The 16,738-nt window shown below is 39.1% G+C and overlaps 1 protein-coding gene across 2 annotated transcripts in view; it reads left to right on the forward strand.

The window, feature by feature from the left end:
* GTF2F2 (general transcription factor IIF subunit 2) overlaps positions 1-16,738 on the forward strand; it is a 97,989-nt gene that overhangs the window by 67,678 nt on the left and 13,573 nt on the right. For both annotated transcript variants that reach the window (XM_075741808.1, XM_075741807.1), the window contains one exon: positions 11,292-11,391. In XM_075741808.1, coding sequence (XP_075597923.1) covers positions 11,292-11,391 — 100 coding nt within the window. The remainder of the gene's footprint in view (positions 1-11,291; positions 11,392-16,738) is intronic.

Consider the following 16,738-nt stretch of genomic DNA (forward strand, 5'->3'; position numbering starts at 1 on the left):
ACATTGTTGGTTTTTTTCCCCCAAACAAAGGCAAAGTTAATTTTTTTTAAATGCAAAATGAAATCTTATGCTTTCTCGGCTCAGTTGCCTCAAAACCTAGCCATGTCCTTGCTGTGCCTTGTGGTCATCGGTGTGTTTTTAAAAGAAAGTATTGGAAAGACTTTTTTGAAATAACTTTAAGAATTGTTGGTTTAAAGTTGTAGCAGAGCTTGAAGCTGAGTCTTGAGCCACAGCCTCCTGATCCTGAAGGTATTCTCAAAATACTGAGCTCTTATGCAGGGGCTAATGGTGATACAGCTGTGGCTGTGATGAGCACCGTATGCCCCAATGATGATTAACAGGAGCCAAGTAAGGCTTTTTAAGAAAATAACGCTCATGTTTGCCCTCTGCAGCAGGATTTCAAAGAGCAGACCTCAGGGAGAGCGACTCGAGCCAGGCTGAATGAGGCAGGGCTGGTGTAAAGCCATCCTTCACACCGGGCAGCCCCACGGTGGCTCTGCTCACCCCGATGCCATCACCTTCCAGCCACAGAGCAGCCCAGCAGCTCCCACCCCTATTCCTGCTCGCTGGGCTCCCTCCGCACAGCTGGTTTCTGCCTCTGGCTTTGCCGCAGCCACATACCCCCTTGCTCTGCTTGTGGGAGCACGAACAACAGCTGAGGGATTTTGTAGCAGGGATTTTCAAGTGGAGGTGGGCAGGTATGTAATGTATCGGGAGAGGGAGCTGAGGAAGCATTTGTTTTGCAAAATAGGGGGGAGGTAAAATATAATTAAAGTATTTGAACAAATGCAGCGGAGCAGCAGTGTTATATGATTGGCAAAGGAAATACAGTTGGCTGAAAGAATTATGATCAAACTTTAAAAAAAAAATCTAGCTTCTGCTTTAACTGATACATGTTTGAGTCTGCTCTTTGGTTTGCTGTGGTACATTTCCTTTTTTTTCTTCTGTGGCTTGCAGGAGAAACTGGTAAGTTTTCCAGTTGGAGGATAAGCAAGACTGCTTTCTCGCATAAACTAAGGAGAAATACAGGTTTCTTTCCCTTCCTGTGTTTGCTCTGTTGTTCATAGCGCAGAGTTCCTAGGGTTGCTAAGCCTACTCAGCTTTTCTTTTTAACTTAATGCTGATTTTTTTTTTTTTTATTAAGAGTGTTTCCAGAGTTCAATTTACAACAATTTAGTTCTCTTTGCTTGCAGGGAAGAGTGTTGGGTGGGTTAATTCAGCAGGTCAGTGTAAGCTAATTCAGCAGTTTAGTGCAAGCATATGGTTAAGCTATTTAACAGTAGCCAGGTTACCTTTTAAGCTATGGATGGCAGTCTGTAGTCATTGACACATTAACACATAGGCATGTGCAATGCATTCTCCCAGCAGTTTCGTGTCAGTGCCCTTTGCAGCAGTACCTCGCTGGTTGTTTCCAAGTTTATTTTAACAGAAAGGAGGTGGATGTCCTCAAAAAGGCATTCTGCTATCTAGTATTTTAGGTCTGCAAGCTAAGGAACAGGCAGAGAAAAACCTCGAGGATTTGAGCCAGCTAGGTTTTCTAGGGAGGCAATCCAAATGTTTCCCAGATTGCCACAAACTGTTAAATTGTTTACAGTAAATTTTAACTGGAACATCCCCAACGGAGCCAGATGCTGTGGCTGTTTGCAGAGCTATCGGGGGAGTGGTGAGGTATCTGGGAAGTGGAGTTTTAGAGATGGGAGCGCGTGGTCAGAGGCAGAGTGCTGGCAGCTGTAACTCCCTAAAGACGTTTTGCAGGAGAAGGGGAGAAGAGGCAGACTGAGGAGAGGTTCAGACTGAGGAGAGTTAGCTGAGATGCTGTAGGGTTGTTTTGGGGTTTTTTTTTTTTCATTTGAGGACTTGTAGCCAACAGTCTGCCTCTTTCTTTCCAGCTTCTCTTTAGCTGTGAGTGGTTTTGTTGCAGAGTGAATTGACTGAGCTTGTAAATTATCCACCTTTTTACCAGTAATTCAAGACTTGGGCCTTTCAGGGTGTGATAAAGATGTAGCTTTTCTGTCTAACAGACTTCTTCCTAAAATTCTTCTTTCTTGTTCCCATTAGCAAAATGTTACACACTTTCTGGATCTGCAGACACCGACAGAAGTGTTTGGCTTTGTGTTGCCTGGACTTACAATTCTCCATTATTTATGCCATTGGTTTCAAAGCAACAACAAGCACTGCAGATTAGTTTTGGCAGGAAAATGAACATTATGTACTTTTGAGACAAGTCTATTTATTTTACTTTTAGAAATAATAAATAATTGAGAATTTAAAATTCCTCTTCTAAAATCTAAATTGAAATAGCATCTAACAAATCTATTTGTTATGGAGAAATTTGGGGACTGAGGAAAATGGGAGCAGGAGAGGAAACTGCATCTTTGGAAGTGGGAATGGAGACTTTATCTTTAAAAACATGGTAAAAAGGCATAGACATATGGTGATTCTTATTAATTTCTGTTTTTTCGAATCATGACAGAATGTTTTTCTATAAATGTTGTAGCGTAGTGAAATTGAAATTATAAGCCTGAGGTATTACTGGATACTCTTCAGTCAGTAGTACACAGGAGAAAAATTTACATTATCATTTCATGATTATAATGGTAATTTCTGTCTTTAAAATACATAAATACCTGAAGGTAACTTCATTTTTAAAGATCTGTTTTGTCTTGGTTTTTGCATTAGGATCTCAGATTTTTTTCTTCCCTCTTATCTCCTCAGGCATCCAAGTATAATATTGGCAGTAATTGGTTTATGATAGCAAAGAAAATATTCAAGCTGAAGTTTTTCTTAAACAGGAAACAATTTGTAGCTGCAAGTTCTCGAGTTCAGGCGCACACATTTTCAAACATGTTGTTTGTTCATAGTAATGGGAGAGTTGGCAACCCAGGGTAGTCAAGATGGACCTAAAATACAGAACCAATATAGGTCCCCAAAGTTGGGATAAGAATAGGACTCCAAACTGCATAATATTCAGAAAGGTGTACAAGGCAGAACAGGGTGCAGAACTAGAAACAGGGCTTGACTTTAAATGTGTTATCCCAGGTTCCTGTTCAAAAATCTCAGGGGCACAGACATCATTTGTCACCTAGATCAAAACTCAAAGTGCTCAGCGCTTACAGGGTTTAACCCTTTCACCCATGCTGTTGTTTTTAGCAGTCTGAATTTTGTCAATGCTATTTCAAATACTTTATTTCTCAGCTGGTTTTGGTTTTGTTTGTTGACAATTTAGAATAAAATTCCCTTTTAGTAAGAGGCAAGAGATTTCCAAACATCTGGCTGTGAAGCAAGAAAAAGTCTTGAGCCAGCAACAGGGGAGATAAAACTATTCCTTACACTTTTGCCTTTAAAATAAAATAAGTACACTTCTTAGTATCTTTTTGCATGTATTTAAGCTCATCTGTACATTTTTAAGAAGTCTGACCCCTCCCGAAAACCATACAGTCTTTACTTTCTTTTCCAGCTTACCTTCTAAACCATCTGATAGCGTAAAAAAAGGAAGAAGTGACGTTGTATAGTCATTTCCTAAAGGATCTTTTTTGATAGGAAAGACTAAAATATGTGTGCACGCATAGTTGAAATTATATGTGATCCTTTTGAAAGGAATACATCTGGCTTTAATTCAGTAAGATAATCCTCATGTTAAAATTGAAGGGCTGGAGTTTTTCTGTCCTGCTTAGATTGCTAATGAGTCACTTTTCCTAGATCTCCAGTCTTCGCCTTCTGTAGTATTAGTACTGGGCTTGTGAGATTCCTGGTGCTGCCCCCAAAGCAAGGAACGGCTTTCACTGGTTATTCATTCCTACCCATATTCAGGACACAAACATCTGCATGTGTTGTACAGACAATGTTGGATGGTTAACTCAGAGGTAGAGGTCTGTAGATCCTCTGTGCATGTCCCAAAAGGAAACTTAACACTTTTTAACCTACTTTTTCCCCTTACTTGCTGTTTTTCTGGAGTATTTCAGCAGACTCCTCTTCCTATCTGGACGTTCCCATTGTGTCATGCTTCTCTTCCAGTCTCTGTGTCACCTCCCCCTCTTTTTTCACGTGGGACCTATGTGCATCACGTACACCTGCATGGCTCTTTAGAGCTCTCTGTGAAATTTCACCTGCGTTACCATTTTTTCTGGCATGCTGCCTAATTTCTTCTGCTCAGCATACCTTGCCACTCTGCCAGTCTTATGCCTCATCTCATGCCTGTGCTTGAGGTACCCCACATGCTCTGGGCAACACAAAAGGACATCCAGATTTTACTTCACCCTAGTTTTAGACCTTTCTGTCACTGGAATAAGCCACATGGATAAGTACCTTGGTATAAAAATGTACTGTCGCCTGTAGTTTTATCCACTTAGAAACTGTGATGAGGTGCCACATATAGAGATACAACATGTAATGGAGCATGCATGGATGCACTTGCACCCTGGCTTAGTCCTTGGAGAAGACTGTCCCCTCTAGCTCTGCTTTTGTTTGTTAGTGAACTTGACCTTCTAGTTTGTGTCAGGATTTGTGTTGGGCTGAAAACTGGGCAGAACAGAGATGTTCATGGTGTGTGAATTAATAAGAAAATGTTGAAAGCACGGTAGGAACCAATAATGGAGGGTTTGTTTCCCTTCTGGGCACTAATTGCCTGAATATGATGACCATAGGATGGAAAGAACTGCAAAATCCTGACATTTGCAACAACTATAGAGCTGCAGACTTCTCTGCTCTTCCAGAGTACATGAATTGTAATAAGGAAATGTTCATTTCTTTGCAATAAGTGAGAGTACAAGAGGAAATGGCCTCAAGCTGTGCCAGGGGAGGTTTAGATTGGATATTAGAAAAAATTTCAACCAAAAGGGTTGTCAGTCACTGGAACAAGCTGCCCAGGGACATGGTTGAGTCACCATCCCTGGAGGTACTTAAAAGACACGTAGATGTGGCACTTAGGGACATGGGTTTAGTGGTGGACTTGGCAGTGTTAGGTTAACAGTTGGACCTGATGATCTTAAAGGTCTTTTCCAACTTAAATGATTCTATGGTTCTGTGATTGATTGTGCAAAGCCTTTCCATCGATCTGCAGCATGACAGCGGTGGAAGGGCTTTTTCATCTGGCAAGAAGGAGATGCTGGGATGACCCAAGTCCTCCTGGAAGAGCAAGGAGGGTGCAGAGGCTGCCCTGCTTTGCAAGGGTGAAAGGGCATCTGTGCCCTTAAGAGTATCTGGTCAAGGACCCCTTTTGGTGCAAAAAGGGGTGTTGGCTAAAGGGAGGAAGCAACAAACAGAGACACAAACCTGGACAGACAAGCTTAACGGAGGCAAAGACAAGCAACAAACTTCATCAGCCACACTAATGGATGGGCTACTTATAACCTCACTTAGCAGTCACATTGCATAGAAGATATCTCTGAGTTGTGATTCCTTTTTAAGCTTAGTCTCAGATAACACTCTTCCACTGTGTCCCCAGTATGGACCAGGCACTACCAGAGCCTGACTTCATCAGGACACTTCTAGAGGAAGTATCCATAGACACATCTGAGCTTAATTAAAAATATCTGTGATGTCAAGTAGATCTTATAATTTTCTTCATGGTAGTTGCATTAGGGCATCACTTAAAATCTTTAAACTCGGGCATCAAATAATAGAGAAAGTTACTCAAATATATCACTCCTAGAATGCTAAAGTCTTTCTTATTTTATCTTTACATTATTTATCCTTACAATGTCGCCCTAGAAGGTTTTTAATCATTTGAAATACTAAACTCAGAGATGAAAAATTGGACCTTAGTGGTTTTAATAAATTATTCCCATTTTATCAAATCAGAAAATAAAATGCATAAGAAATTGTTATTTATTATTGAATTGCCATTCATATCATCTTGTGTTCTATACTGGAGAAAGATATGTAGAATTGGAGTCTTCAGTTATGACTGCGGTGCCTGTCTCAATATTAGACATGAAATTATCTTATATGATTCATTGCTCAGCCTTCAACATACATAGTTGAAGATGTCAACTTCAGAAAAGCCTAATAGGTTTCCTGAACATATAATAATTGCAGCACTTTTTCTTGAAATGCCAGGATTTCAGGACTTAAAATTAGTTATAAATCATATTCTATATTAATAATCTGAAACATTTCATTATTTAACACTGGCAAATGCATTTCCTAATGCCATTTCCATTCAGCTTATCCTTTTCTCTGCCTGCCTGTCTAGTCTTTATAAATGGGGATGAACTCACTTTGCTTTGACTGAGTGTGTGAGCTGGAGTAACACTCAGCATCTGAAGGAGAATAGTAGATTCATCCATGCAGCGGGCTGCAGAGCTGGAGAGTTTGTGGTTCTTCCCCTCCAAAGCTTTGGGCAGCAGGATAGCTCTTTTTCAGTGCATCTCCGTCAGGTGATATTGCAGATAGAGAAGCAAACTAATCTTTCCATTTTTGCAACAGTAAGGTTGGCTCCTTACTTACTGGTGCCCTGTGTAAATACAGCCAAGCACAAAAATGTATTGAAACTTTTCAGTTGGGTCCTTGCAATGATTTCTTTAGAAATGTCAAGAATTCGAGCCCTACCAGTGTTTCTGATTAATACCTGCTTCTAATCTTTGAAATATTTGTTTTGTGGCAGAAGATTAATCAGAGGAAACAATCTATTTTAAAGGTCTTTGGTTTATTTTTTATTGCTGGAAGATACATGTATTTCAAAGCCGTTGAGCATCTCCTCATAGGAATGTACATACTTCCTTCATCTGTCTCCATTTATGAGCCTGCTGCATGTTGATAAGTCCTAAATAATTATTTCTAGCCTGTTCAAATGCATTTTCCCCTTACTCAACTCTAGGCACAATGACAAATCAGACTTGCAGTATAAAATGTGTTTTGCTGGGAAATGACCGTGGCGAATTCAATGCCATGCTGGTTAGTTGCTGTATTTCAAGGCAGAAGAGCTATATTTGATCTTGGGGGTGGAAGACAAAACCACAGTGTGAAGGCTGGTGGCTGCTCCATCGCTAATTTATTGGCAGATTTGGGAAAAAAGAATCTCTGCATTCTCTTTTTATTTTTTTAGGCAGGATATTAGCATGAATTATGGCCCTAGCTATTTCAACGAGAGTCAAGTGGAAAATTTAACTCCTCAGAGTTGTGTGTAGTTCTGCGCCATAACTAAGGCTTTTAACTGTCACACTCCTGCAAATCATAATAAAGAGTAATAGGTAAAAAGCCACTGCTCCTTTAAATCAGTGTCACCAGTGACTCAGAATATCTATTGATTTTTTTTTTTAATTCCTACCACAGTTTCAATTAAGATTCAGCAGATCCACTCCGAGAAAACCCTGTATAAACTGCATCATAATATTTTGGTTTAATACTGCTTTTTAAATTCTGTTTAAGAAATGAACATTGAGAAGTAATAATATCTGTAACACATTAAAACATTGGTCTAAAAGGCTAATGTAATGCCTAATTCATAGTTTTTGTTATAAATTTTTGAGTGTATAATTACTGGAATGTATAAATGTGTATTTCATCAATTTTTTTTTCAAACAACAGCTATACAAATATAGAAAGTCAAATATATTCACCCAGACATACTACTTTCTGAATATAGGAGAATTATGGCATGGTTTTGAAAAAAAAAAAAAATAAAACAAACCACCATATTTTCCCTGCAAATAGTGTCTGCACCAGTAAGTCATCTGGACAAAATTATTACAGGCTATTTGTCTTCACCCTTTGTAATGCACTAAGCCAATTTTAGTGCTTCATCTACACAATGAATCATTTGCTAATTTGGGGTTTATAGCACATTTGTCTTGCCCTTTACCTGTATTTGTGCATTTTGGGGAGGCTAACTCCAGATGTGCACCAGCTGTTGTTCTGCATTTGTGACCATATTCCGCATGGAAGCCCGGTCGAAGGAGGGCACCACGAGACTCTGTCATTCTCCAGGAGATTGTGAAAACTGCAGAAAAAGAAATGAGAGGGGCAGCCATTAGGGAGAAGAGCAAGATGCATGTGTAGAATAAATGCATATTAATAAAAAGGTTTGCCTTCTGAGTCACCGTGCTTCCCATTTAGATTTCCATATTGGCATGTGGCAGCTTCTGCAATTGCTTACATTAAAAAGTAGTACCAGGGATGTAATATATTTTTAGTTTTCACTACAGAAATTTATCAGCTAGGAGTGGGGAAAAAAAGATAGCACTGTACTGATAACCAGTTTTCTAAAGACCATCAAAGATCTATGTGTCATAATTTGGAAACCTTTGGCAAGAAGCCTTGAAGTGCAACAGGGATATCTCTGAAATTTCCTTCAGAAACATGGACATTTGTAGCCGATACATTTGTTAGTTGGTACATGTAGATCTTTCTGAAATCTTCTATCATTTCACAAACCAACTTAGATTTTCCATTTTCACTTGGTAGGCTTTCATCCTGTTCCCTAAGCAGGCAAGATGTTTTTCTTTGCTTTCAAGATTGTTTGCTGGGGAACTTCACATGTTAAATATAACTTCGCTGCCATCAACTTTTGGAGGCCTCTGAGAAGTGCATTAGCTCTCCTACACATTTAGTTTTCTACTGATTTGGAAATTAGCAGGTTAAAATAAAAAAAATGAAATGCATATCCTGCATGGCAAGTGAAAAATGTTAAGAAAAATTGCTAATGTTCTTTTATGTAAAGAAGGATTCATTTATGGAAGCTGCACTGAAGTGGGTGATGAAATTTCCTGTATTGTAATTTTAAAATGCCAGAACAGGCAGAGACCTTCAACACTGAGTGGTTTCCGAAGTTGATGACAGGCTCTAGGCTAAAGAGCTATCAATTGTTTGCATGTTTAAATACCTAATTTATTAAGAAACTGGAGGGTGGTTGACATCACCATTCTAAAGCTTTTCCTTCTGAGGACAGTCTGAGGTGTTCAATCTGTATTTTCAGTGTTCTGCCATTTCATCATTGAAGGGCTAATGTTCTTTGGCTATTTTCTTGAAGAAATGGAGGATATTGTAAATTTACATTGTTAAGATATAACATTGTTAATGGATATAAAGACCGGTGCAAGGAGAGTTTAATCATGGAGAAGTGGCACTGTTGAAAGCCTAGCACTCCCCAAAAACATGAGACCATCTGATGCATTTTAATATTGTTAGGAACCTTCTCTATCGGTTACCTGTGCTGCAACTGTAATGAGAAGGAAGCCAGAATAACATCGCAAATCAAATATCTAAATCTGAAGATAGTAAGAAGGGGGTGGTGCAGTGGCCTGAAGGTGAAAGGAGAAACAAGAATTCCCATTTCATCTCCATGAGCCCCTGTCTCATGAACAGCAGCAATATCAGTAAACAGGTTGAACAGGAAATTTCCTTTATGGAAAGGAAAAATGTGAGAGGGGAAAAGTGAGATGAAAAATACCTCCAATGGGAGAGAAGGAGGACTGAAAAACTCCTCAGGTCAAAAGAATAGGAAAAATGGCAAAGAACTAGAAGAAAAGATTTTTTTAAAAAATAAAGCCAAACTATTTAAAAATAAAAAAAGTAATTGAGACAAAATAAAAAGCAGCAATGAAGAAATGGAGAAGACGACGGATTTGGAGAAAAGGTATTGATTTAGTTTTAGCCTGTGCCTCTTTGTGAAACGTTGAATTTAGAAGACCTTTGGTAACTAGATCAATAAAACCTTTAAAATCATTTAATTAGATTGAAACCAAAAGATTAACTCTTGTGATAAAAACTTCTACCTTTATTTGCCAGAACAGGGGTAAAAAGTGTTCATTGCTCATTTACCTTCTGACTGATTTTCCATCAAGCCAAGAAAAAATGTGCTGCATTTGGACAGAAGGCAGCACTGATGTACCTTCTGATTTAGAAATGTAGACTACAAGACAATGGTTGCTTAAGGGTAATTAAAAATATAGAATAAATGACAAGTCTACAAAGATTCAAGAGGAAGCAAGTTTATAACCGTGTATGAGACAGAACTGGCAGCAATTACTGTCCAGCATACTAGCTATGAAGGATGATTGGCTTCACTTCCAGTTGCTACAACTAGAGAATTTATTTCTTAATTTAATGCTTACCTCAAATGTAATTTATTTAGGTTGTTCAGGTGTTAAATCAGAAGCATACATGCTGAATTCAAATTTACCTTTTTGGGTGTATATTATAGTTTTATGAAAAGAAATCTGTGATCTCAAACATTTACAGTGTTTTTTAAAGTACTGTCTGTTTTATCACTTTTGTGTTTTACATTAGTAAACATGTAGTTATTATTTGCATTAATGTCACCATATTAATTTTTCTTCAGAAAGAAGCAAACATCCCTGTACACTTACTGGTCTAAAAGTCTTACATTGTGTTTAGTGAAAATTGACTCTTCTGCCTATTATAAGATACACCTTTGGAAACAAAATAACTTCACTGATGATAATTTAGTTTTATCTTAATTTATTTTAATTATATAAATTATATCTATTAAGCTATTTTCTCTGAAGGGATGTTATCCAGCATCTAAAGCTTCGTTTCATGCATCTTCATTTCAAGTAGTAATTCTTGAGTGCTAAACCTGAAGTAAATGAAGCACTCTTACACCATCATACATAAGCTTTAAGTTACGTAGGGGTGAGCTTGACAATATACATTCAACCTCTGACCTTCTCGGAGTCTTTCCCGAAGAGTACTGAAGGTCACCTTTCGTTAACTGTATGATTGAGACTTGATTGTACATTGGTTTGAACCTGGCTGGATTTCTCTGTCATCATGTTTTTAAAAGTGCTCATAAAACAGTTATTTGTGCTCTGATACTGTACTATAACGCCAAAAGAAAGGTCATGGAGATTTATATTTTTACATTAAAACCATTAAAATAGAAGGTTGTGGAGTCTGATCTTCGCTGTGCTCTGGGAGTCAGCAGAGGTGGATCAAAAGCCCTCAGTTGAGTAAGCTGGGAGATTCTGGGTTCGTTTGGGTTGGATTTGATCTTTGTTTAAGAGCGAGGGCTTTTCTTCCACCTGAGTGTCAGGCTTTTGGAATGACATTTTTGTTCAGACATGGGTTTTAGTGTATTCCCTTCACAGTTGCTTGGTTTTCCGTATTTCAGTATCTTCTGTAGCATACAGTGTCCTAATAATTCACAGTATCCTCGAGCAAAAAAAGAGTAGGAAAAACTTAATTCAGAAGAGTGCCTCTGTTTTGCTTTATGATTTGTTTGCAGCTGTCCTTTGATAAGGGCTGGTTCACACTCGCAGATTTTTAGAATTCATTTTGAGTGTGTGCTGATCTGAACTTTTTATTAATTCTCTTTTTCTTTTCTTTTGCAGATTACAGATAGAAGAATCTTCTAAACCTGTAAGGCTATCACAGCAGCTGGACAAAGCCGTAACCACGAACTATAAACCGGTGGCTAATCATCAATATAATGTAAGTAGCTTTCAGTATTTTCCCTTCTTCTCCTCTTCAGGAGGAGTCTGGACCAGGACTCCAGAATCGCTCTGCTGCTGTCCTGCAGCCCTTTCGCTTGCAGTTGGCCACTGTCTTTGGAAACATTCCATGTTGTCTGGTTTCTCCCTGATTTTGTCTTCTGGGGATCTTCTTTCTGTCTCAAGACCAATATCACCCTTGAGGCTAAGGTCTGCCAATTCTAACTCTCTTGTATTGCCTGATGGAGGGCAGACTGCCTTTACCCAAGCCTTGTCTAGTGTCTTTATTACATTCTTCCTCTGGTCTTTTTTTGAAATGTAATTTTGAAGTTTGGGGATAAAAGGCAGTTCTGGCTTTGTGCTATGAGATGTAGAAGCACTCCTTTGAGCCAAATAAAATATCATATGGAGGTGGGTAAGAGACTTGAAAAGAATCATTAGTTTCCAGTCCTTTGCAGGAACTGACAACAAGTAGAAAAGAATAACAGCTGATAATTTTTCACAGTTTCATACCTTCATAGTACGTGTTATTTGCATCATTAGCTTTGTCAATATTACACCCACACTGCTGTTCCAGATCAGTTGATGTACATACAAACTATAATGTCCTTTTTCGTAAAGATCCTCTTTGAGTAATTTGTGTGTATGCATATATAATCGCTGCTACTGTTGAATGTGAGAAATGTTAAGTCATACTGAAAATGAGTCACTGTGTTAGTCATTTAAACTTTTACACTTTTTATTAAGATTTTATTTACATAAAACAAATGACAATATACTGGATGATATTTAAGCATTATTCTGAAAAGCAGTCTATTTCCACAGAACCAAAAATAATCGTTTCTCTCTCATGGGACTGTTTTGTAGTAGTTACTGTTCAAAGTCTGAGCTATACATAGATAATCATACCAATATAACCACTTGAGCTAAAGGAATGACATTTTACCAAAATAGTCACGCTGGTATATCCTGCTTTTTAAATGCAGTTTTGTGTGAGTATATTGTTTTATGATGCTACTGTGATGTACAGCTTCTCTTTTTAGTGGGATTCTGTGCCATTTCCCTGACACGAGCATAATTACAACAGTGTGACTTCAACCCAGAGACAATCTCTGAACCTTTATTCCAGTTGCATACTGCTGTTGTGGTATCATTGCAGAAATTTAAACCTTGTGTGAGATTCAGGGAGTATAACCAGGATGTAACCAGGCTTCTTAAAAGCGATGATGCTCTCGTGTCCTAAATGTAATGTTTTTATTGGTTACATAGCTGTCCATGCTAATGGCAATCACTTGGCAGTGTGTTTACTTTTCACGTCTACTTTAAAGGTGTTCTGATGGAAAAATCTAGTAGGACATACTTACACTTGAGTCCCTCTTGGCCATGCCTTGACTCTAAAGGCCCAGGCACGACTACTTTCTACATCTTTCTTTTCACTAAGTATTTTATTAAGATTCAGGTTAGATGGCTGAAAGGATGTACAACTGGGAGCACAAGTCCATGAACTTTTTAAACCTCTTGGTTAATTTTTTCTGCTGTTTTCAAGCAGCAGTTGCTTTCTTAAAACTTGCTGCATTGCTTTTAATTGTATGACAGCCCTGTTGGGGACAAGGCTTTTCACAAGAAAGAAGAAAAAGAATGTACATGCTTATGCATTCAGTCATCTTCCAGGGAGTTTCTGAGGAAAGAATGAGGATCTACTAAATAAGAAAGGGGTAACATTTCCTGAAGGAAGAGATGATAGAATATTAAATGGGGCTTAAGCATGGCTGCTCTGTGAACCCCTAAATGAAATACAGGAGGAAAAAGGAGGGAAAGAAATTACGTGTGGATTGGAAATAGCAATAGCTTGTTTGAATAGCAATTTTGCCTTTATTAAGGACAGAGAAAGTGCTAGTGATTTTTTTTTCCAAACCAATTATATTAAGCCCACCTTTTTATGAGAAGAAATTGCAATTCCATTACAATATATGCCATGATTTTAATTCAGCTTTTCTTCTCTGGGAAAGGGACCTTAACTTTCTGTGTATCTGTAAATATTACGCATGTTTACAAGGTTGCAGTGTTAATGTTCTTGCAGCTGGAATCTGTCTGTGACTTAATTATTTTTTTTAATATAACAGGGAAATTCTCTAGTGGTCGTGGTTACCCCTTCAGAGGTTTCTTTCCTCTCATCCCGCTCTCCTGTACTATAGAGGTTGAAACCCATGCTTCAAGGGGATGGGAAAACCTTTAAGACTTCTTTCAAACATCTTCAGATGAAACTTGAAGATTTAGTCTCACTTCTCTATCACCTTTGTATTAGCTGGCTGCTGAAGCAGAGAAATACATCAGCTTCAGTATTAATGATACCTTCAAGAAGGCAATTTTGGCAGCTTTTCAGCAAGCTTAGCAACATACTGGGAAGATAAACAAAGAGAAATTGATTTCCGTATGAAGTCTTGCAGGGATAAACTCACAACTTCTACGCTTGACAGCTTGTTCTAATATGGTCCTTCCTTGAAATCAAATCGTATTTTAATGCTTTGTAAATTTAAAAACCATACAGTTTTAAAGAAATCTAATTAGTTTACAGTGTACATGCATTCTGTAATGGGACTCTCAAAAAGTCCTTTAAGCCTAGTGCATAAAGCATCCTGTCTGCAAAGAAAACAGGAAGGAAAAAAAAAAGAAAGGCTGCATTGTAACTTCCTATGAGCAGCGTATTCACAAGACAAAAAGAAAACAGCAACAGATACCATGTTGGTTTTGGTTTTTCTTAAATAGCAATTCACAATGCGCTCGGTGTTTTCAGACAACAGTGGGAGCTGTTGCTGAAGTTGGAGGGAAATGCTGGAGTGTTGCTTATTAAAATGGGGGCAACTGGGATGCCAGCTGCAAATAACTTTGCAACAAAGGGAGGGTGTGATATTCAGTTTTCTGTGCGAGTAGTTTTTATACATTAATGAATTAAGAATATTAGACTATTCACATTGCATTTGTATAGGGAATACAAACACTCTTCCTTGATTAACTTGACCTCATTCAGAATGTAAAATAGAAGCTTCTACTGGGGAGAGTGTACTGAGGCACTAAAATAATAGAGAACGAAGAATGCCGGGCATTACAATTTACTAGCAAAAAAAAAAAGATTGTGCTTTGGTTAAAAAGACTACTTGGTGTTATTTTCCGGGAGACTGTTATTTGTATAATTAGGATTTTATACCAAATCAGGAAATAGTCCTGTCAGAGACCTAACATCAATGAAGATAATGTTGAGAATTTCCTTATTGTTACTTTGTTCCTTTTTGTAGGAAGCATCAATCTTAAAGCAAGTATTTTTTTTTTCTCCACATGGAGAGAGTTGTAGCTAGTTGCTAGCTAAGCACATTTTCACTGTATGTCATTTGAAGAGGTACAAGCAGTACCATGGATTTTTTGTTGTTGTTCTCAGAGATTGTCTTGAAAGTCCCAGTAGCTTTTCCCATTACGCCCATGTTACTTACCTGTTATTCCTGTAGCTCTGCCATGTACAGAAGGAATAACCTCAGTGCTTCGCTCTTGTTCTTGCTCCTTAAAAACAAAACAAAAAACAGAAAAGGAGGAGATGGGTTTCTTCCATCACTTCAGCTTGACCTGAAGGAGGAGGTTGCAATTTGTTTCTGTTTTTCTTCTTGTTCATTTTGCTTTTGTTGTTTGGGGAGGTAGAAAATTGCAGAAAGGTTGGTAAGAACAGGCATAATAGATGCTGCAGTGGCAGAGCCATGTTGCCTGTAGCTGGCTGTCTTTATCTTTCACAGAAAGAAAAGTTTTCAAAGAAAAGTTGCTAACCTCAAAACCAAATGCATAGGTCTTTACACTGAAAAGTTACCTCAAATGTATCCAGGAATCCAGAAGTCAGTCAAGCATTGCAAATGGAGACATCTTCATCTCTCCTACCATCTTCTGGACTTGACCTCTAAAGTATCAGAGGCTTTTCTGGCAATATATTAAAGCTGGATAATCCATCTCCTCCTCCTGCAAAATGTTAACATGCGCATATATTCAAAATATTTTTAATGTTCCCAGTCCTAGTGTCCCACAAGCCAGTGTCTCAAATGTAATAGGGCTCTATTGAAAATCCTGTAGAGTGGTGTTTACCAGTATCAGCCATGACCTGAACAGCAACTGCACAGAGAAACTGGAGAATTCTGTGAATCCCTAAGTCAAAAAAGGCTGAAAATTCAGGCTCAAGAAAGCCCACTGCAAATGATTGCAGTGGCTAATTAGAAAACTGCTTCCAGGAATATATTGTGTCGATGTATAAACACCTGGGTAAAAAACTGGCTGGATGGCCAGGCCCAAAGAGTTGTGGTGAATGGAGTTAACTTCCAGCTGGTGGCCAGTCACAAGTGGTGTTCCCCAGGCCTCAGTACTGGGGCCAGTTCTCTCTAATATCTCTATCAATGATCTGCACGAGGGAATCAAGTGCACCCTCAGTATGTTTGCAGACCACACCAAGTTGGGTGTGAGTGTTGATCTGCTGGAGGGCAAGAAGGCTCTACAGAGGGGTCTGGACAGGCTGGATCAATGGGCCAAGGCCAACTATGAGGTTCAACAAGGCTCAGTGCCAGGTCCTGTACTTGGGTCACAACAACCCCATGCAACGCTAGAGGCTTGGGGAAGAGTGGCTGGAAAGCTGCCTGGCAGAAAAGGACCTGGGGGTGTTGGTCGACAGCCGGCTGAATATGAGCCAGCAGGGTGCCCAGGTGGCCAAGAAGGCCAACAGCATCCTGGCTTGTATCACAAACTAGCGCGGCCCAGCAGGACTAGGGAAGTGATCGTCCCCCTGTACTCGGCACTGGTGAGGCCGCACCTTGAGTACTGTGTTCAGTTTTGGGCCCCTCACTACAAGAAGGACATTGAGGTGCTGGAGCGTGTCCAGAGAAGGGCAATGAAGCTGGTGAAGGGTCTAGAGCACAAGTCTGATGAGGAGTGGCTGAGGGAACTGGGGTTGTTTAGCCTGGAGAAGAGGAGGCTGAGGGGAGACTTTATTGCTCTCTACAACTGCCTGAAAGGAGGTTGTAGTGATGTGGGTGTTGGTCTCTTCTCCCAAGTAACTAGTGATAGGACAAGAGGAAATGGCCTCAGGTTGTGCCAGGAGAGGTTTAGATTGGATATTAGGAAAAATGTCTTCACTGAAAAGGGTTGTCAATCATTGGAACAGGCTGCCTAGGGAAGTGGTGGAGTCACCATCCCTGGAGGTATTTAAAAGACATGTAGATGTGGTGCTTAGGGACCTGGTTTAATGGTGGACTTGACAGTGCTAGGTTAACAGTTGGACTCAAGGATCTCAAAGGTCTTTTCCAACCTAAATGATTCCATGATGT

This window comes from Balearica regulorum, chromosome 1 (assembly GCF_011004875.1).
Source record: "Balearica regulorum gibbericeps isolate bBalReg1 chromosome 1, bBalReg1.pri, whole genome shotgun sequence".
In the NCBI taxonomy this organism is placed as follows: domain Eukaryota; kingdom Metazoa; phylum Chordata; class Aves; order Gruiformes; family Gruidae; genus Balearica; species Balearica regulorum.